General features: G+C 36.9%; 2 protein-coding genes across 8 annotated transcripts in view; one reads left to right on the top strand and one right to left on the bottom strand.

Annotated features, from left to right (window-relative positions):
- Window positions 1–18331, top strand: part of C12H1orf112 (chromosome 12 C1orf112 homolog) — a 58549-nt gene extending 40218 nt beyond the window's left edge. For all 5 annotated transcript variants that reach the window (XM_030823996.1, XM_004089817.3, XM_030823998.1 and 2 more), the window contains 8 exons: window positions 1143–1328; window positions 6651–6773; window positions 7956–8051; window positions 11947–12060; window positions 13758–13862; window positions 14521–14601; window positions 16058–16177; window positions 17041–18331. In XM_030823996.1, coding sequence (XP_030679856.1) covers window positions 1143–1328; window positions 6651–6773; window positions 7956–8051; window positions 11947–12060; window positions 13758–13862; window positions 14521–14601; window positions 16058–16177; window positions 17041–17238 — 1023 coding nt within the window. In that variant the 3' untranslated portion in view covers window positions 17239–18331. The remainder of the gene's footprint in view (window positions 1–1142; window positions 1329–6650; window positions 6774–7955; window positions 8052–11946; window positions 12061–13757; window positions 13863–14520; window positions 14602–16057; window positions 16178–17040) is intronic.
- The window catches only part of SCYL3 (SCY1 like pseudokinase 3), a 45108-nt gene continuing 39572 nt past the window's right edge, over window positions 15242–20777 (bottom strand). The window contains exons 12-14 of one of the 3 annotated variants that reach the window (XM_003258849.4): window positions 20062–20223; window positions 18517–19211; window positions 17347–18032 (exon numbers count right to left, since the gene is read on the bottom strand). In XM_003258849.4, coding sequence (XP_003258897.2) covers window positions 17973–18032; window positions 18517–19211; window positions 20062–20223 — 917 coding nt within the window. In that variant the 3' untranslated portion in view covers window positions 17347–17972. Of the gene's footprint in view, window positions 18033–18516; window positions 19212–20061; window positions 20224–20777 lie in introns of all 3 variants that reach the window. The other 2 variants (XM_003258848.4, XM_030824000.1) reach the window with 2 other exon arrangements.

Raw genomic sequence — 20777 nt, 5'->3', positions numbered from 1 at the left:
TTACTGGACTTTATTATAAAGAAAGGTGATATTTGAACTGATGTTTACCAGTTGGCACAGTTCTCTTGGCTTTCCTGATGTAGTTTGGTTTTATGAATAAAGCTGCTTTTTATAATAGACACTCGCTCATCAAGGGATCTGTTTTTCTGGGTGTAGCCTCTGTCACAGCAGATAGCCACATGATTTCTAGCTTGCATTGACTGGTAAATATTTTCCACAAAAGAAATAAAATTGAAATACAAATATAGCATATGACAGAAAAGTTTATCTGTCAGATTTTTTTTTTTTTGGTGGGCTTTTAGTTTTTGGTGTGGGCAAAGTTTTCATCAAGTAGATTTTGAGTATTTTAAATTGAATTATTCTACTTCTTAGAAAATACACTAATATACTTCCTAGTTGGATTATACTTATTTTAATCATTAAATGCACCATTGGTTTTTACTATTTTTCCACCAAAAACTGATTCAATATTTAAACTGTTTCTTACAACTTTTGTTTTCCATTTTTATCTAGTCTCTAACATCTGCATTTTAACAAAACAGTACTTTTCTGTTAACCTACTAAGCACTTTGGTTATTTCAGTGGTGGAATGGATTTGCCAACCACACTCTTTTTGATTTGTGGCTTACCTTTGTGAAACTGATTTAGTATGTTGTCTAAAATAGGACAAAACCAGCTAACTCATTTGAAAGCTGAATCTTTGCTTCTTTAAGTTCTCTGCTATAATCAAGTGAGATAATAGTAAGCTATGAAGGTTGACTAAATCAATCCAGTTTGTATATTTGGAATATTACTTTTGACTTAACTGTACAAGGTGAGGAGTATATAGGAAAATAAGACTTATTGGTAAGTAGGAGCATGATAAGATATCTGACATAACTAATAATGAAATACATTATTTAATGTCTTGAGTGCCTTTATATTGTGCTCCACTTAAGCTGTGTTTTTGTTTTGGAAACCAATGCAGCATCAACAACAATAATAAAGCATGTTCATTTATGTTACCTTGGTCTGGAACGTAGATATTACTGTACCATTATAAAGCTTTCTTGAAATATTAAATGTGGAAACTAATACTTAGCTTTTGTGTATCCATTCCTCTGACTTGTCTCATGTTACTCTTCTTTAACAATTTATTTCAGTTGGAGTTTATCCAGAAATTTTCCCCAAAAGAAGCAGAAAATCTGCCTCTGTGGCAGCATATTTCCTTCCAGGCGTTACCTGCTGAGCTTAGGGAACAAACTGTCCATGAGGTCACCACAGTAGGCACAGCAGAATGCAGGAAATGGCTGAGCAGCAGTCGTACTTTGGGAGAACTAGAATCTCTGGTAAGATAATAATTTTGATTGATTTTATCCATTCAGCAGCTGTTTATTGAGCATTGTTTTAGGTACTGGGGATAGGTTGTTAATAAGATGCACACACTCTCTGTTCTCTGTTTCTGTTAGAACCTGGTAAGATTTTCAGATTTCTACTTTGTAAAAGAATTTGTGAGAAACTTACTGTTACTTTAATTGATGTATTATATTGGGGGGTTGTTTCCTGTGTCGCTTAAGATATGTTGAGACATGATGAAACACACTATGGAACACTTCACTTGTGTATTTTTGCTGATGCATCTCTGGATTAGGCAGATGTAATTCTTCCATTCGACAAAATACAACCCCCATTTTATGCTAACTTACTCTGAACCTTTATGTACCTTTTACATAGAATGTTCCCTCATAAAATAATGGAATAATAAAAAGAGACTCATCTACTAGAAGAAGTAGGAAATGCGAGATTTTTAAAAGTTGACTGGATATAGTACATGTAGTTGAAATTTCCAGTTTAGTGTTCATATGCTCATTCATTCATTCAACAAATGTATTTGGAGTACTTTTATGTGCCACTTTGTTCTAGGCATTGGGGGTACATCGGGAACCAAAAATTTCTACTCTCATAGACTCACATTTGAGCTTAGCAGTGGACAGTAAAATAAGAAATGCCAATTTATGTTAAGTAGAGAAAAGCAAGGATAAGGATAGGGCATTCAAAGGGACAGAGGTCTATTTGCAGTTCTAAATTAGGAGTTCAGGTTTTTCTGAGGGCATATGTTTCCATGCTGAGTACCAATGTTCTGATACTGTTATATGTAATGACACTTGATCATAATTATTATAATTTTTGGGGGGGGGGATGAGGTTTTGTTCTCATCGTCCAGGCTGGAGTGCAATGGTGTGATCTTGGCTCACTGCAACCTCCACCTCATGGATTCAGGCGATTCTCCTGCCTCAGCCTCCTGAGTAGCAGGGATTACAGGCTCCCCCCACCATGCCCAGCTAATGTTTTGTATTTTTAGTAGAGACGGACTTTCACCATGTTGGCCAGCAGGTCACAAACTCCTCATGTCAGGTGGTCCACCCGCCTTGGCCTCCCAAAGTGCTGGGATTACAGGTGTGAGCCACCATGCCCAGGCTTATCCAAAGGAAATGTTTTTATGTGACTTTATTTTAGAAAAAGTATTAAATACCTAGTTAAGAACGGGTTAAATGTGTCCGAGTTTTGCATTTAATGTATACCAATTTCTATAGTAAGGACAAAAGATGTTTTGTTTTATATTAGGTAAAGTAAAAGCCCTATAAGTAAACTTTTTGAAGTATGACCACAGCTTTTTAGTTCAGCAGGTTGTTCAACATATGCCTTTTTTTTATTTTAAAATTTTTTCAACGTTTATTTTTTATTTTATTTTTTGAGATGGAGTCTCGCTCTGTTGCCCAGGCTAGAGTGCAGTGGCATGATTTTGGCTCACTGCAACCCCTGCCTCCTGGCCTTAAGCGATTATCCTGCCTCAGCCTCCCGAGTAGCTGGGATTGCAGGCACCCACCACCATGCCTGGCTCATTTTTGTATTTTTAGTAGAGATGGGGTTTCACCATGTTGACCAGGCTGGTCTCGAACTCCTGACCTCAGGTGATCTGTCCACCTCAGTCTCCCAAAGTGCTGGGATTACAGGAGTGGGCCACCACACCGAGCCTCAACTTTTATTTTAGATGTAGGGGATACTTGTGCAGGTTTGTTACCTGGTTTTATTGCGTGATGCTGAGGTTTGGGATATGAATGATTTCATCACCCAGGTACTCAGCATAGTACCCAACTGTTTATCAACACTTACCGTCTCTCCTCCCTCCCCCCACTAGTAGTCCTGTGTTTATTGTTGCCATCTTTATGTCCATGAGTGCCCAGTGTTTAGCTCTCACTTATAAGTGAGAACATGTGGTATTTGGTTTTCTGTTCCTGTGTTAGTTTGCTTAGGATAATGGTGTCTAGCTGCTCTCTGTTGCTGCAAAGGACATGATTTCATTCTTTTTTATGACTGTATACTATTCCATGGTATATATGTACCACATTTTCTTTAATCTGTTGATGGACATCTAGGTTGATTCCATGTCTGCTGTTGTGAGTAGTGCTGCAATGAACATGTGAGTACATGTGTCTTTTTGGTAGAACGATTTGTTTTCTTTTGGATATGTACCCAGTAATGAGATTGCTGGGTAGAATGGTAGTTCTGAGTTCTTTGAGAAATCTCCAAACTGCTTTCCACAGTGGCTGAAATAATATACATTCCTACCAGCAGTATATAAGCATTTATTTTCTCTGCAGCCTCACCAGCATCTGTTGTTTGACTTTTTAATAACGGCCATTGTGACTGGTGTGAGATAGTATCTCATTGTGATTTTGATTTGCATTTCCCTGATAGTTTTTTTATATGTTGGTTGGCCTCTTGTGTGTCTTGTTTTGAGAAGTGTCTGTTCATGTCTTTTGCCCATTTTCTAATGAGGTTGTTTTTTACTTGTTCAGGTGTTTAAGTTCCTTATAGATTCTGGATATTAGACCTTTGTCACATGCATAGTTTGCAAGTATTTTCTCCCATTTTATGAGTTGTCTGTTTACTTTGTTGATAGTTTCTTTTGCTGTGCAGAAGCTCTTTAATTAGGTCCCACTTGTCAATTTTTGTTTTTATTACAATTGCTATTGGTGTCTTTCTCAAGGCTGATGTCTAGAATGGTGTTTCCTAGGTTTTTTTCTAGGATTCTTATAGTTTGAGGTCTTATATTTAAATCTTTAATCCATCTTGAGTTAATTTTTGTATATGCTGAAAGGTGGCTATCCAGTTTCATTCTTCTGCATGTAGGCTAGCTAGCTATCCCAGCACCATTTATTGAATAGGAGTCCTTTCCCTATTGCTTGTTTTTGTTGACTTTTTCAATGATCACGTGGCTGTAGGTATATGGCTTTATTTGTAGGTTCTCTATTGTGTTTCATTGATCCATTTCTGTTTTTGTACCAGAATCATGATGTTTTGGTTACTGTAGTCTTACAGTATAGTTTCAAGTCAAGTCATGTGATGCCTCTGGCCTTCTTCATTTTGCTTAGGATTACTTTGGCTGTTCAGGCTCTTTTTTGATTCCATATAAATTTTAGAATAGTTTCTTCTAATTCTGTGAAAAACGGTGTCAGTAGTTTGGTAGGAAAAGCATTGAATCTGTAGATTGCTTTGGGCAGTATGGCCATCTTAATGATATTGACTCTTCCAGTCTATGAGCATGGAATGTTTTTCCATTTGTTTGTGTCATCTATGATTTCTTTTAGCAATGTTTTATAGTTCTCCTTGTAGAGATCTTTCACCTCCTTGGTTAAATGTATTCCTAGGGGTGTGTGTGTGTCTACTGTAAACAGAATTGTGTTTTTTTTTTTTTTTCTTTTTTTGTTGAGACGGAGTCTCGCACTGTCACTCAGGCTGGAGTGCAATGATGCGATCTCAGCTCACTGCGAGCTCTGCCTCCTGGGTTCCTGCCATTCTCCTGCCTTAGCCTCCCGAGTAGCTGGGACTACAGGTGCCCGCCAACACGCCCAGCTAATTTTTTGTATTTTTAGTAGAGACGGGGTCTCACTGTGTTAGCCAGGATGGCCTCGATCTCCTGACCTCGTGATCCTCCCACCTTGGCCTCCCAAAGTGCTGGGATTACAGGCGTGAGCCACTGCACTCGGCCTTGTGTTTCTGATTTGCCACTCAGCTTGAATGTTATTGGTGTATAGAAATAGTACTGATTTTTGTACATTGATTTTGTATCCTGAAACAGATAGTTTGACTTCTTTTCCTATTTGTGTGCTGCTTTTATTTTTTTCTCTTGCCTTACTGCTCTGGCTTGAACTTTCAATATTATGTTGAATAGCAGTGGTGAAGAGTGGGCATCCTTGTTGTGTTCCATTTCTGAAGAGGAATGCCTCCAGTTTTTGCCTGTTCAGTATGTTGTTGGCTGTGAGGTTGTCATAGATGGCTCTTATTATTTTGATGTATGTTCTTTTGATGCCTAGTGTCTTGACGGCCTTTATTATAAAGGGATGTTGGATTTTATCAAAAGCTTTTTCCATATCTATTGAGATGATCAATATGGTTTTTGTCTTTAATTCTGCTTACGTGGTGAATCACACTTACTGATTTGCATATGTTGAACCAACCTTGCATCCCAGGAATGGAGTATACTTGATCATGTTGAATTAATTTTTGATGTGCTATTGAATTTGGTTTGCTAGTATCATTTTAAGGATTTCTGCATCTAGAACATGTTTATTTGTAAAAGGAAATAAGTAAATCTTAAGAAGTTGTATGGTAATTGCATAAAATTAAGTGTGGTTGTCTAAGTATAATAGATTAAAGGCATTCATTGTTACTGTGTATTACATTCTCGTAAGACCTCCTCTGTACCCCCACCACACCTCAAACAACCTCATTCCTGGCCAGTCAGAGAGAGAATTGAGGATTTTCACACATGGTAAGAGTTAATCCAGAAAAGATTGCCTTTAGTTTCAAATACTAGTATTTTTTAAGTACTATCTTTGCTTATTAAATGCAGTGTTGCTGAGGCATTTAAAATTTTAAAACAACAGGAAAAATAAAAATCTAGTAACCTATAATGATTGCTGGGTGCGTAATGTGAAAAAATAACTTTTTGTTGATGTATATTATAAATCAGCTTGATTATACTGACCACTTGTATCAAAGCTATTTATTAAAGTACATTTCTGCTTCCATTTGGTAACTTTGGGTTACCAGCGTTTCACCCTAAGAGGAAGTTTATGGCTGGGTGCAGTGGCTCACGCCTGTAATCCTAGCACTTTGGGAGGCCGAGACGGGCAGATCACGAGGTCAAGAGATCGAGACCATCCTGGCCAACATGGTGAAAACCGAGTCTCTAATAAAAATACAAAAATTAGCTGGGTGTGGTGGTACGTGCCTGTAGTCCCAGCTTCTCGGGAGGTTGAGGCAGGAGAATCTTTTGAACCTGGGAGTTGGAGGTTACAGTGAGCCAAGATTGCACCACTGCACTCTAGCCTGGTGACAGAGCGAGATGCCGTCTCAAAAAAAAAAAAAAAAAAAGTTTATTTAGAAAAATAAAGCAAATGTTTCTGTGTACAAGGAAAATTATTTTTAATATATACTTGTGTTAATTAAATAGCTGAAAAGATGGCTTTGGCTCTTAGAAGTATTATTCTACATGGACTTTTATGAAGAGTTAAAAGTACCTTTTATAACCTAGGTAAGTGGGCTCTTGGTGGTGCTTTAGACTGGTGTTTAAACTCAAGTCCTTTCCTGTTTCTGTCCTTTAGAACACAGTACTGTCTGCTTTGCTTGCAGTATGTAATTCTGCTGGTGAAGCTTTGGATACAGGAAAACAAACTGCAATTATGGAAGTTGTGAGTCAGCTTTGGGCTTTTTTAAACATTAAACAGGTAAGGAAAGCAACTGATTCTTTCCTTATCAAAAAATAGAAAATATCAAAAAAAGAGGATTGTACTGAAATTTTCCAGTGTAGAGTAAAATGCATCTAATTCTTTTGGGTGCTTGGTAGACCTTTATAAGAACTTAAAGTATCTGTACTCTCTCAGGCAGCTTTCTTTCAGAGTGTGATAGCATTATTTTAGTAAAATTAGAATACATAATGTGATGGCAGTCCACCTACTTACTTTCCTAACTGGTTATACCCTTCCCCCGCCACCCCCAATCTCTTCCCCTATTGTTTCTGTTCTGTCTTGGGTTAATATATCCTATTTCTGTGATTCTAGGACCTTTAATAAATCTTTTGGGCCATGGAGAGTGAGCTGACTTAAAGGTGGAAAGGGCTAGTGAATGGATGTGGCTAATTTGTATTTCTCTTTCCCAGAAAAGCCGAAAAGCCAAGTGATGATGTAAAACTAATGATATGCATCCCACACTTGGTTGTACACGTGTTTCTTAGTTTAAAAATATAAATAGCCTGTTTGTTTTCTTTGACTAAGTAGAAATTAACATTGGCCTCTGGCAGCTAGTGGAAGCTAAAGGCAACAGCCATACTTTTGGGAAATGATAGAAATGATTTTACAGATAATGTTTTATTATTGTTTTTTATGGTCAGATTGCCCTACTGCAATGTTTTGACTTCATGAAGTACTTTCCCTGATGTTCACAAATCATTCAGTATTCATTCAGGATATCTGTGCTGGGGATATAGCTTACAATATTATAATGTAAACCAAAATTATGAAGAAGAGAAATGAAATTTTAATATTACTAAGGAACATACAAGCCTTTCAGTGACAGACAAGTAATTAGATCCCTTTTAGACTTAAATTTGGATTTCAGTCACAGCTCTGCTTTTTATCCTAGCCATGTGATCTTGAACAAATTATTTAACCTCTTTGACCCTGTTTTCTTATCAGTAAAGTGAAGGTAATAATATCTACCTCATAGAGCTGTTTTGTAAGGCATAAATGAGGTAATAAATATAAAATACTTAACATATTACCTGATATATAATAAGTGCTCAATAAACATATTACCTGATATATAATAAGTGCTCAATAAAAGTTTGCTATTATTATAGTAATTCTTATGTGATTGAAAATTTTTCTTCAAAATTACTTTGTGTTTCTTAGGTAGCAGATCAACCTTATGTTCAACAGACATTCAGCCATTTACTTCCACTGTTGGGATTTTTCATTCAAACCCTAGATCCTAAACTGATACTTCAGGTAAGAATAATGACCAAATTGATACTTTGTTTGCTAAGGAGGTTGCTAAAACTGCTATCATGTAAAATAACTTTCTAGAAATATTTCTTTTAAACCTCCTCTTGTTGTGTCATATGTTGACTTGTCTTCATCAAGGATATCTCATTTCTCTTTCTTCCTTACAGTATTGTTAATATATAGTGCTGTTAATTCAGCCTTTATCTGTTCTTCTCTGTCACCCTATACTGAGCAGTCAATACTTTTTGTTATTACTGTTAACTACCCCCCACAAACCCCTGAGGTTAGGAGTCAGTTCGTGTGTTGAACCCTGCATTCATAGCAGTTTCAAAGGCATTTCAGCAGCTGTGGGAATGTGGAATCTAACCAGTGTGGATTAAAAGATAGCACCCATTGTTTCTTTGAAAAAATAAAATTATTTTGAAAGAAAAGCACTACTGAATTTCCTCTTTGGCCTCCAGCTTACATGGCTAGGACAGGCAGAGCCTGGGCCACTGTCCAGGGAAGCCTTGTCGTGGTGCCTCAGCTGTGCCTTTCTTTTGGAGGTTCTAAGATGACAGAGAAAATGGGAAAGCCCTTCAGCTAAACTGAAGTGATTTAGAGGCTTTGGAATGAGTCCATACTAGACAGAATTGACGCCCCAAATTAAGAGTTAGCTTAAGCTCAGGGTCAGGTAAGAAAGAGAAACAATAACTGTTAAGAGGAGAAACTACCCTTCTTATTTATGAAGATGATCGAAGAGATGATTCCTGTCACAGTATGTGGTAGAACAGGAAGGAATAAAACTAGTAACAGCTTTGCTTTTAGTAGCTTTTTTTAATGGTGTGTATATGAAGAAGTTAGCAATAAGAAGTATGTCCTATATCATATGTATAACATGGATTTTACTAAGTTATAAAGAGTCAGAATACAGTAATTAACTCATTGAATGCAACAATTTGATTCTGATTCTGAAAGCTCTAATATTCTTTTAGAAAAAATACAATAATTTTGATAGAATGTGCCTACCTTTAAAAAACCCAAATAAAGTTCGAAAATTTCGAAATAAGTAGATTGTTCAAAAGGTATTGCTTCCTTTATAAAAGATTTCACCTCAAGATTCTTTTAAATTGGGGGTTTGCAAATTACGGCCTCCTGTCTAAATTTTGCCCTCCTGTTTTCAGCCCAAGAGCTAGGCATGAATTTTAAAGGTTTGCAAAATAAAAAATAATATGTAACAGAGAACATGTTGCCTACAAAGCCTAAAATACTTACTATTTGGCCTGTTAGAGAAAAAGCTTACCAGTCCTTTTCTCTCAATAGAATTTTAAATACAGGCATACCACAGAGAGATTACAGGTTGTGTTCCAGACCACCACAATAAAGTGAGTGAGTCACATGAATTTTTTGGCTTCCCAGTGCATACAGAAGTTACGTTTACACTATACTGTAGGTTAAGTGTATTATAGTATTATGTGTAAAAAATGTACATAATTAAAAAACACTTTACTGCTAAAAATGCTAATGATCATATAAGCCTTCAGCAAAACATAATCTTTTTGGTGGTAGAGGGTCTTGCTTCAGTGTGGATGGCTGCTAACCCATCAGGATGGTGGTTGCTGAAGGTTAGGGTGGCTGTGGCAATTTCTTAAAATACGACAATGAAGTCTGCCACATCAGTTGACTCTTCCCTTCATGAAAGATTTCTCTGTAGCATGTGATGCTATTTGATGGTATTTTACCCACAGTAAAACTTCTTTCAAAATTAGAGTCAATCTTCTCAATTCCTGCTATTACTTTAACAACTCAGTTTATGTAATACTCTAAATTCTTTGTTTTCATTTCAACAATGTTCACAGCATCTTCTATACCAGTAGTTATGTGTCAAGAAACCACTTTCTTTGTTCATTCATGAGAAGCAACTCCTCTTCCATTCAAGTTTGATCATGAGATTGCAACAATTCAGTCACATCTTCAGGATCTACTTCTAGTTTGCTAGCTATTTCTACCACATCTGCAGTTACTTCCTCCACTGTAGGTTTGAACCCCTCAAAGTCATCCATGAGGGATGGAATCAACTTCTAACTCCTGTTAATGTTGATATTTTTACCTCCTCCAAATGAATCATGAATGTTCTTCATGGCATCTGAAATGATGACTCCTTCCCAGAAGGTTTTCAGTTTACTTTGTCCAGGTTCATCAGAGGAATCACTATCCATGGCAGCTATAGCCTTATAAAACGTATTTCTTAATAAGACTTGAAAGTCACAATTATTCCTTGATTCATGGGCTGCAGAATGATTGTTGTATTAACAAACATGAAAACAATATTCATCTTATACGTCTCCTTCAGAGCTCCTGGGTGAGCAGGTGCATTGTCAATGAGCAGTATATTTTGAAAGAAATCTTTTTTTCTGAGCAATAGGCCTCTCAATAGTGGGCCAAAAAATATTCAGTAAACAGTGATATAAACAGGTATGCTATCATCCTGGCTTTGTTGTTCCATTGATAGAGTACATGCAGAGTAGATTTAGCAGAATTCTTAAGGGCCTTAGGATTTTTTTAATAGTAAGTGAACATTGGCTTCAACTTCACCAGCTGCATTAGCCCCCAAGAAGAGAGTCTGTCCTTTGAGCTTTGAAGCCAGGCATTGACTTCACCTCTCTAGCTATGAAAATCCTAGGTAGCATCTTCTTCCAATAGAATGGTGCTTCCTCTACATTAAAAATATATTGTTTAATGCAACCACTTCCATCAGTGATCTTAGCCAGGTCTTCTGGATAATTTACTGCAGCTTCTTCATCAGCACTTGTTGCTTCACCTTGTGCTTTTGTGTTATGGAGATGCTTCTTAAACTTCACAGGTCAACCTCTGTTAGCATCAAACATTTCTTCTGCAGCTTTTTCACCTCTCAGCTTTCACAGAACTGGAGAGAGTTGGGGCCTGGCTTTGGATTTGGCTTTGGCTTTAAGGAATATTGCGGCTGGTTTGATCTATCCAGACCACTAAAACTTTCCACATCAACAATAAGACTTTCCGTGTTCATTGGAATAGCATTTTTCATTTCCTTCAAGAACTTTTCCTTTGCATTCACGACTTGGCTAACTTGCAAAAGAGGCCTAGCTTTTCACCTCTCTTGGCTTTTGATAGCACCAGGCTGAATTATCTTTAGCTTTTGATTTAAAGTGAGAGATGAGATTATTCTTTTCACTCGAACACTTAAGAGGCCATTTTAGGGTTAATTTTAATATTGTGTCTCAGGGAATAGGGAAGCCCAAGGAGAGGGGGAGAGGCTGGTGACCCACCTGTTGGTAGAACAGTCACAACACACAATTTATTATATTTGCCATCTTATATGGGCACAGTTTGTGGTGCTCCAAAACAATTACAGTAGTAACATCAAAGATCACAAATCACCATAATAAAATTCTAATGAACAAGTTGAAATACTGCAGGAATTACCAATCTGTGACAGCCATGAAGTGAGCACATGCTGTTGCAGAAATGGTACAGGTAGACTTGTTCAGTACAGAGTTGCCACACACCTTACATTGTAAAAAAAAAAAAAATGCAGTATCTTCAAAGTGCAATAAATCAAAGCACGATAAAATAGTGTTTGTACACAATATTTTTTAAAGGTTTGGTATATAAAGTTTTTCAGGAACATGTATACTTTTATTTTTTACGTGGTTGGAGGCAGGAGGGTGTGGTAAGAATAATGCTGTAACAGTTAACTTGTTCATAGGATTGTCTTATTTAAATTCTACCAGTGAAGTTCAGGGGCTGTGGTGTGTTTGTTTTTTTCTGGGTTTGGTTTTGTTTCCCCTCCCCACATTTCCATCCAGATCTTAGGCAGTTATTGTGTCTGTACAAAATACTGATATTATTTATAACTGTTCTTTGGTCTTCACCTCTGTAGGTAGTAACTTTGCAGACCTCACTGCTTAAATTAGAGCCTCCTGACTATGTTCGTTTGGCAATGTTGGATTTTGTATCTTCTCTAGGAAAACTTTTTATACCTGAAGCTATCCAGGTAATATTGCTTAACTCTGTTCTTGTATTATTAAAACAAAATCTCTATAAGAGTTAGTGATTAAGGGATTTTTAGGCTTTTTCTGAAATTTTGCAATTACTGACAAAGTTGGAAAAAAAAACTATGTTCCAGACAGATTATAAAATCTATTTATAACTTACAATGCAACTCATTTTAAGTTCTTTTCTTTTAGAAAAATATATGTTGATACACAAATAATTTATTAGTTGGCTGTAGTCTACCATATTAGATTCTTATTCCAGTTGGGTTCTAATACACAGTTCCTGTGTATTTGTCTTATAGGGAACAGCACGTAATTAGGAAATTTGGTAATTTATTAAAATTATTCTCTTCGTTTTTTATCCATGAAAGAGAACCTGTTTTTAAAGACAGTATTTTTGAAAATGTTGCAAAGTATGTATAGCTGACAAATGGATTATTTATAAAATTATACTGCACTAGCCTGGCAATACACATCTACTGAATTTTAAAACCTCAGTAAATGTATATTACCAGGCCAGTACACAATTTAAAGAACTTACAGCAAAGAGATCTTCATAAATTGAGAGTTACACCTTCCTTATTACTATAGCCAAAATTCAGTAATTCTAGTAATTGACACTTCAATCTCCAAGGGAGCGACTATAAAGAGTTCACTAATGAGAACTTTCTTACGTAATTAAAGCAAACACATGATAGACAGTATCTCATAACATGTGGATTAAACTCTTTGAAACCAAAAATTTAATTTCTAAGGGGCTCTTTTTGTTCATAAGTTAACAGTATCCCATCTGTCTCCATCATGTTAAGGTTATATTTCATGAGATAAGCATAGAATGTTGACAGCTTCTTTTCAACTCTCTTGACAAAAATATCCAAAGACACTTGGCATCTGAGCTGTCTTTTTACCATGAAATAAATCTATTCCAAAATGCTGCTTCATTTGTGAACCACTATGGACTATGCACAGGCCGAGAAATTATGAAACAAATGTTTTATAAGCAGAAATCGCAGTGCCTTCTATATTCCCAGGAGTGAGGTCAAGACCTGAAGAAATTTTTGATATTCATCAGAACACAGGAGGCATTTAAAGCTATGAAATGAGATTGACTGATTTATCCATTTGGGAAAGATTATAAGTTTTTGCCGTATCCAGTGCTGTTTTAATCATTGGCAATGCAGTAATGAACCAAACTAATAAATCCCCACTGTTAGCCTGTTTAGAGGCAATAAACAATAACAATATGGTGATATGTGCAGTATATTAAATGGTGGTGAGTGCTATGGAGAAAAATAAAGCAGGGAAGGAGGATAGGGAATATGAATGTGGGGGTCCAGTTTGAAATGGGATATATAGTCAGTGAAGTCCTCACCAAGGTGACATGCAAGTAAAAACCTGAAATGCAAAGCATTGGAGAAGGGAGCATGCCTCATATTCAGGTAAGCAAGTATAGCTAACACAGAGGTAGCAGGACTTTGCAGGCCATTTGAGGACTTTGGCTTTCACTACGAGGGAAACAGGGAGCTACTGGAAGGATCTGAGTAAAAGAGTGACATTACCTAATATGTTTTAGTGTGTGCCCCCTGGGACAGGATTATGGAAACTTGACAACACTGGGCTTACTGAATGTATGGCTATTTTATGATTATCTATTATGGTTTCTTTTCTCTATTATAATAAGGCTTGGTTCTTTTAGGACAGAATTCTGCCCAACCTGTCCTGTATTTTTGCCTTACTGCTAGCTGACAGGAGTTGGCTGCTAGAACAACATACCTTGGAGGCATTTACTCAGTTTGCTGAGGTAATTATAAAACTGATTTATCGCAATGACTTTCAAACCATTTTAATATTTCAAATGTTCCAGAACAATCCCAAAACATTTATTGAACTGCTTCTGTATTGCAATCGGAAAATTGTCTGAAGGGTACATTACTCGTTATCTCTTTTACAGCTTATCAAAATGAGGCTTAAGATAAATGAAGTGAATTTCCTAAGGTCCTCTGAATAAACAAGGACCAGAACAGGCATACACAGCAGGCCTACTGACACAGACACAGACACAGTCTTCCAGCAGATAGTATTTTTGGCTCAAATGACAATACATTTCATTTTGTGCTACCAGTCATAAGGGTTAGGCTGATGAACCTAAACCTGTAAGATGGGTTGCTCCTTTACTCTTACTGCATTTGCTGTATAGTCATGCCTATGATCATAAGGGAGTCCAGAAGCATTAGTATGACCCAGCAGAAGTAATTAAAGCTTACAACACTTGTACAGAAGTTAATTTTGTATTATCCTTAGGGACCCTGAAGGAATCATGAGTTTACACCTCTGAGGATCCTCTGGGACTCTTATTTAAAATGAATTTTTGGTTAAGGTAGCTCATAAAACTCATCTATTTGTCTTTGAAAGTTGTTGAAATATGTTAAAATTGGTCTTGTTCATTAATTTTTTAATAGGGAACAAATCATGAAGAGATAGTTCCACAGTGTCTCAGTTCTGAAGAAACTAGGAACAAAGTTGTATCCTTTCTGGAGAAGGTACTTTCTTTATGTGGCTCATGTTTTATTCTTTGCCCTATTTTTTTTTTTTCCGAAATTATGTAACTGTAACCAACCTGAGTATTGTCTTAGCTTTAACTTTTCACAGTGCTCAGCACAGTGCTGACAGACTTTTACTAAGCAATTGAGGCCACAGAAGTAAAACACTTGGGGCCAGGCGCAGTGGCTCATGCCTTTAATCCCAGCACTTTGGGAGGCCAAGGCGGGTGGATCACGAGGTCAGGAGTTCAAGACCAGCCTAGCCAACATGGTGAAACCCTGTCTCTACTAAAAATACAAAAATTAGCCGGGCATGGTGGTACGTGCCTGCAGTCCCAGCTACTCGGAAGGCTGAGGCAGGAGAATTGCTTGAACTGGGGAGGCAGAGATTGCAGTAAGCCAAGATCGTGCCACTGCAGCACTCCAGCCTGAGTGACAGAGCGAGACTGTCTCAAAAAAGAATACTTGTAGTTCCTCTGCCTGTTGTTTGGGGTGTAATAGCACTGATTATCCAGGCAGTGAGATGACTAATGAGGATCCCTAAGCTATTAATAATCATAATTAAATACACTTGATCACATAATTAGGTAGGCCTGAGAGGATGTTTACTACCATATTTTGGGTATAACTTAGGCATGGCTTTTTTTTTTTTTTTTTGGCAGCCTCCCAAGCCAGGGTAAGCTCAGGGTCCTTTTTTTTTTTTTTTCTTTTGGGATGGCTTTTTTATTCTCTTTGTAGCCAAGACCTGTTTTTACAATTAAAACCAAAATTTTGAATCACAGTGTTCCTATGTCTATGCATACTTTGGAACTTAGCGTGAGGAAATAATAGTTAATTGAAATACTAGTGGAACTGTTAAACTACAAATTTAAACTACCAGGAGAAACTGAATTATTTTATATATTACATGTAATGATGCACATGTTATATATTTTACATATATTACATATATATTTTTTTTAGGTGGAATGGGCCCACTTGACTCACTGAACTTTATTTTTTAGACAGAGTCTCGCTGTGTCCCCCAGATTGGAGTGTGGTGGTGTGATCATAGCTCGCTGTAACCTTAAACTCCTGGGCTCAAGCATTCCCCCCACCAAAGTCCTGGGATTACAAGCATGAGCCACCACACTTGGCCTACTTATATTACATCTAAGCTGGATTTTAAGTACATGTGTATACACTGCTGTTGCCAGTTTCTTAGCTTATACAGTAAAGGTTAGCAGACTATCATTTTTTTCCTGCAAAGACGACTCTATAACTTTTTTGTAAGGAAGAACACAGTAGAGTGATTTAATCCAGATTATACTGAGTATTTATAGATCAGTCCATGTGACTTCCAGAATTTGCCTAGTATGGTTGAACACTCAGCACTTACACAAATTACGTGGCCATTTCATATCTAGTAGAGTGCTAACATGTTGCTGTTTGCTTGGTTTTTCATGGTCCCTGGCAGACTGAGTTTGTAGATGAAACTGAAGCTGCCAAAGTGGAACGTGTGAAACAGGAAAAAGGTATTTTCTGGGAACCCTTTGCTAATGTGACTGTAGAAGAAGCAAAGAGGTCATCTTTACAGGTATGGGCTGATTTCAAATAGGGGCCAAATTTTAACAAGGCAAATTGCCCTTTTTACTTACCGATGAAACAAACCAGTGTGGTTTCCAGCCTCATGTTGAATTTCAAATCAAATAAGATCTAGACATGTAAAATTCTGTTTTATGGTAGTTGCTTTTAAAATTCAGAAGTGGGACTACACCATATCAAATATATTTTCAGTATGTTTGAATTATTGGTAGTAACCTTTAAGGGAAGTAAGTTACATATTGTACCAGTGATGCTATAAATGCAGTTTTTACTGAACCACAGAAGAAAATGAAAGAAACTTACTCCTATATGTTTAGTTTGATTCCTTGCCTTATTAATCAAATGAGTCTCCTAATAATTCTAGGCAGTATCTAAAGATCACATCTACCCATTAAAAGGCAGAATTTGACATCAGTAAGGATATTCAAAATATTGTTTTGAGCACTATTAGTATAGTAATTAGTATAGTATAGTAGTAATTTATGAAGAACAACATTCTGATAAGAAGTTTTAGTCAAACTCTCATAAAAAGAAAATACATTTACGAACTTATTTATAAGACATGTAAGCTTGGACTATGCAGCACTTCTCATTGGGAGCCCTTTGGGACAGGATACTTATTGTATACCACATACAAACTAAGACACTGGTAGTAGCACTCTGAATTGCTATGATAAACCAAAGTGCCTTTACATCTTTTTCTAGATGACTGTGTAGGGGTTTTGGGGTGCATCCTCCTACCCTTGTGATCCAATTACTAGAATAAAATTTGCATGTAAGCTTTACTCCAGTCCAAAAGGAAGGTTCTTTATATTTAGAATGGATATTATGATATTACTTACGTTTTTATTCCAGCCTTATGCAAAAAGAGCTCGTCAAGAGTTCCCTTGGGAAGAAGAGTACAGTTCAGCGCTGCATACAATAGTAGGGGCCTTGGAAGCAACTGAGTCACTACTCCAAAAGGGTCCTGCTCCAGCCTGGCTTTTAATGGAAATGGAGGCGCTCCAAGAAAGGATGGATAAGCTAAAACGTTATATACATACTCTAGGGTGAAACTTATCCCTAGGCAGAACTGGGTTTGATGCTTTGTCAACTGAAAATACTTACTTATGTCTGTACATTTTCTAACAGATGATATAAAACAAATTTTGTAAAGCTGAATCTAGTGAAAATAATCTTTATTTGACATTTAGAGAACAGGATTGTGGGGAATATTCTTATTAAGAACTTTGGTACAATGTACTACATGTGGAACAGTCAGGAACTGCCCAGGTCCACAAAGAACCATTTACTCAGACAGTATAACTGTAAACAAATAAATAAGCTGCCTAAGGAAACCTCAGCAATTTAAAATCATTTATATAATTTATAGCTAGAATTTTTTTAAGTTGTATTTCATAATAGAGCTTACTCTTATGTTAAAGAATGGCACAAAATTAAGCTAACCAGCTTGAATTCTTACATTTTACTTCCAGAATTGTCCTGGAAAAAGCAGTAAGTTCGACCTGTCCTCAGCTACTTGCTCTTCATAGAAACTGGCCTCAGTCAAATGCACAAAGGCTCTTCTTCCTCCTGGAAACCAGTACTATGAGCCTCACCACCCAGGGCTTTTAGCCAGCACTCGCAGTCAGTCTCATATTTCAGTTGGCACAGACCGGATAATGAGCTCCTGGGATGGGAAAAGCAGGCCACTTTGGGGTTTTCTTGTCCCAAAGCCTGCTTTTGAGGTATTGATTTTTTTTAAAAAAAGGGAATCCTTTTTCCTAAAGTTTAACTCACATCTATTGTCACCAGTTATTATCTTCCCAGTTCAGCTCCCCTTCTTCTTCCCAGCCTTCAGCCTCTCCCTGCAACAAAATAAAGCACACCAAAAATCCACTGAAACAAATCATATGCAAAAATCATGCAAATTTGAAAAAGCAGGAATTTAAAATTTATCTTTTGATGCCAGAAACACTACCTTGTACTAAGTAAAATAACTTAAGAGCTCTAACAGAAAGTTGAAAAGTAGGATTACAAAACCATAGCACTGGAAAATAAAACCATAAAATCCAGTAAAAATCAGTGTGATGACACTATATCCTTATTTTAATGCCCCCCTTTTTTTTTTTTCAAATAAAAAGGGTACAATAGCTCATTAAACAAACTAAGCATTGCTACATTTTTCTGGGGGAACGAAAGATACCAATGACAGAAACTGATTTTGTTAATTTTGTGCTTGACTTGATGGGGAAATAGCATGTTGCTTGTTATAAATGGGATACTGCAACTAGGACCTATGAGGGAAATCCTAAAGCTAGTAGCACAGTTTACTCCATAAAATGTACTCACCTCAGTAATTTCTGCTGCAGCAAATTTTGAGGAAAACTGCATCACTGGGGAGACATCATCCTTTTTAGGGACCATTTCTGTCCTCAGTTCAGGTAATATAAGAAAAGCAGCAGAAGGCTTAATTTCTGGGATCATATCAGCAAACCAGTCCATCTCAGGATCTTTTACTGGCTTCTTTTTCACTTGAATGGTGAATTCCTCTCCTAAACCAAGTTCTGATGGAACCTTAAGGGGCCTTTCTTGTGATGACACTTTTGGTGGCTTGATTTGGTCTGCGTCATTCCCCCGTTGTACAAAACTAGTCTTTTGGGGTAGGCTTGATTTCCAAGGCATAGACTCTTCAGTGAGTGGAAGCAAAGCAGGAATAGGCTTCTGCTCCCCTGAGGTAACAGGTTTTGTAGCAGTGATTCCACCTCCTGGGTTTACTTTAGTATCTAAGCTGCTGGGCTCGCAGTCATCCCAAGATGACTCCTCCACATCCAAGGTATTGCACTGGGACTTGACAGCATCACAAGGTTCTCTAGGCCAAATCTGTATGTTGACAGTTTGATTTTCAGGCTCCTCAGGTTCACTCCAGTCAGGCCACTCCTCAGACTTTTTAGAACTTGATGGGAAGTTTTCACTGTCCTCCAAAGTATTTTTTACATCTGAGAGTCCATTTATGGGAAATTTAATAGGCTGAGAAAATGGATCACCTGTAGGGAAAAGAATTATTCTCATAAAATACTGGTTAAAGGTAAGAACTACATTTAGGGGAGTGTAGTAGTACAGATCTAATTACTTGGAAATATTGGAAAATATTGGAAATATTGGAAATAATTACTTGGAAATATCCATGCATACTAAACAACAGAGATCCTAGCAGAACATTATTCAAGATCAACGATGTCACATGTTATCCAAATAATTACATAATACTTATATTATTAATTCAGTGGAAGCATGTAAGTAATAACTAGCGCATTCAATCCTTATTAAATATCCAAACATACAGTATATTGACATAAATATAGAAATGCTCTAAGCCAGGCAGTGTTATCCTTGGGATGTTAATTACATATGCCTGAAAAAGTCTTGCAGGCTCAAATAAGTTTGCCTAACCCAACTTATTAACCTCACTTTAAGCAGATTTCCCTAAGTGTAGTAGTTAAGGCACTGAGAGATCCTGTGCAATGTGTTAATGACTTTGCTCTCATTTCCCCAAACTTATTTAACCACAGAACTCTTTTTCACAACACGCCCATTAACATCTTTCAAAACTATCATTCTTGGTACAATTTGGAAGATGCTGCACTAAGGCATCAAAAGTCTCAAAGTAAAGTATCAGTGCAAAAAAGAATTCAAGTAATGTCAACCTGCTCTTCTCAATTATAAAGAAGAGGTAAGTATATATCCAGTAGTCTGGAGAAACAAGATGAGACCAAAGCTGACTACATAATTACAAATAAATCAGTCTCAAAACTCCCAAAACACCCATAAGCTTATTAGTCTCAGGAGAACATTCATCCAAGCAATGGAAAAGCTATATAAATTTAGTATTTCTACCTGTCTGTAAAAGAGTATTGTAGTAATCTTGCTGTATGTGCTTCTTGCTGTTGATGGGCATGCTGCCAGAAAAGAAACATTTAGGGAATATGCTAGAGAAGGGGTTCTCCAAGATTGGCAAGATCTGACTGTGATGGCTGCAGACGACACGCATAGGAGAATCTGAAGGTAAATAAAAACTCCAAAACATGAAAGGGACAGTAAATTGCTTCTTATCTATCACATGGTTGGTGGGCATAGTTAAGTGAAATGGGTATATTTTTACACAGATAAAGGATAAAATGGAGGAGAGAACATCTTCAAACATTTGAAGACATACACCCATTATGGAATGGACTGCCTGTCCCTAGAGGTGTTTAAGAACAGGCTATGTCCACTCCATGTGGTGGTGATGAATAGAAAGGATCCAAGCATTACATTTGGGACACCTAGTTAAAAAGTTACAGCCCTTCAAAACATGTTGGTGGAGATTTAAAACCAACTGATTCTACTTACTTTCCTTTTAAGAATAACAGTTGAAGAGTATAAGCACAAGAATAGGAATGTAGTGAATACCACAAAACTATACACTTAAAAGTAGTTAAAATAATAAATTTAAGCTGTGGACATTTAACCCCCAACTGGGGAAAAAATTAGTTTCAAGAAATGTCCTTAACAGTTTACCAGAAAGTTTACACTTAAAAAAATGGGCATTAGTCAAAATGATTCAATAAATT

This window comes from Nomascus leucogenys, chromosome 12 (genome assembly GCF_006542625.1).
Source record: "Nomascus leucogenys isolate Asia chromosome 12, Asia_NLE_v1, whole genome shotgun sequence".
Lineage (NCBI taxonomy): Eukaryota > Metazoa > Chordata > Mammalia > Primates > Hylobatidae > Nomascus > Nomascus leucogenys.
This window is presented reverse-complemented; position numbering and strand designations above follow the sequence as displayed.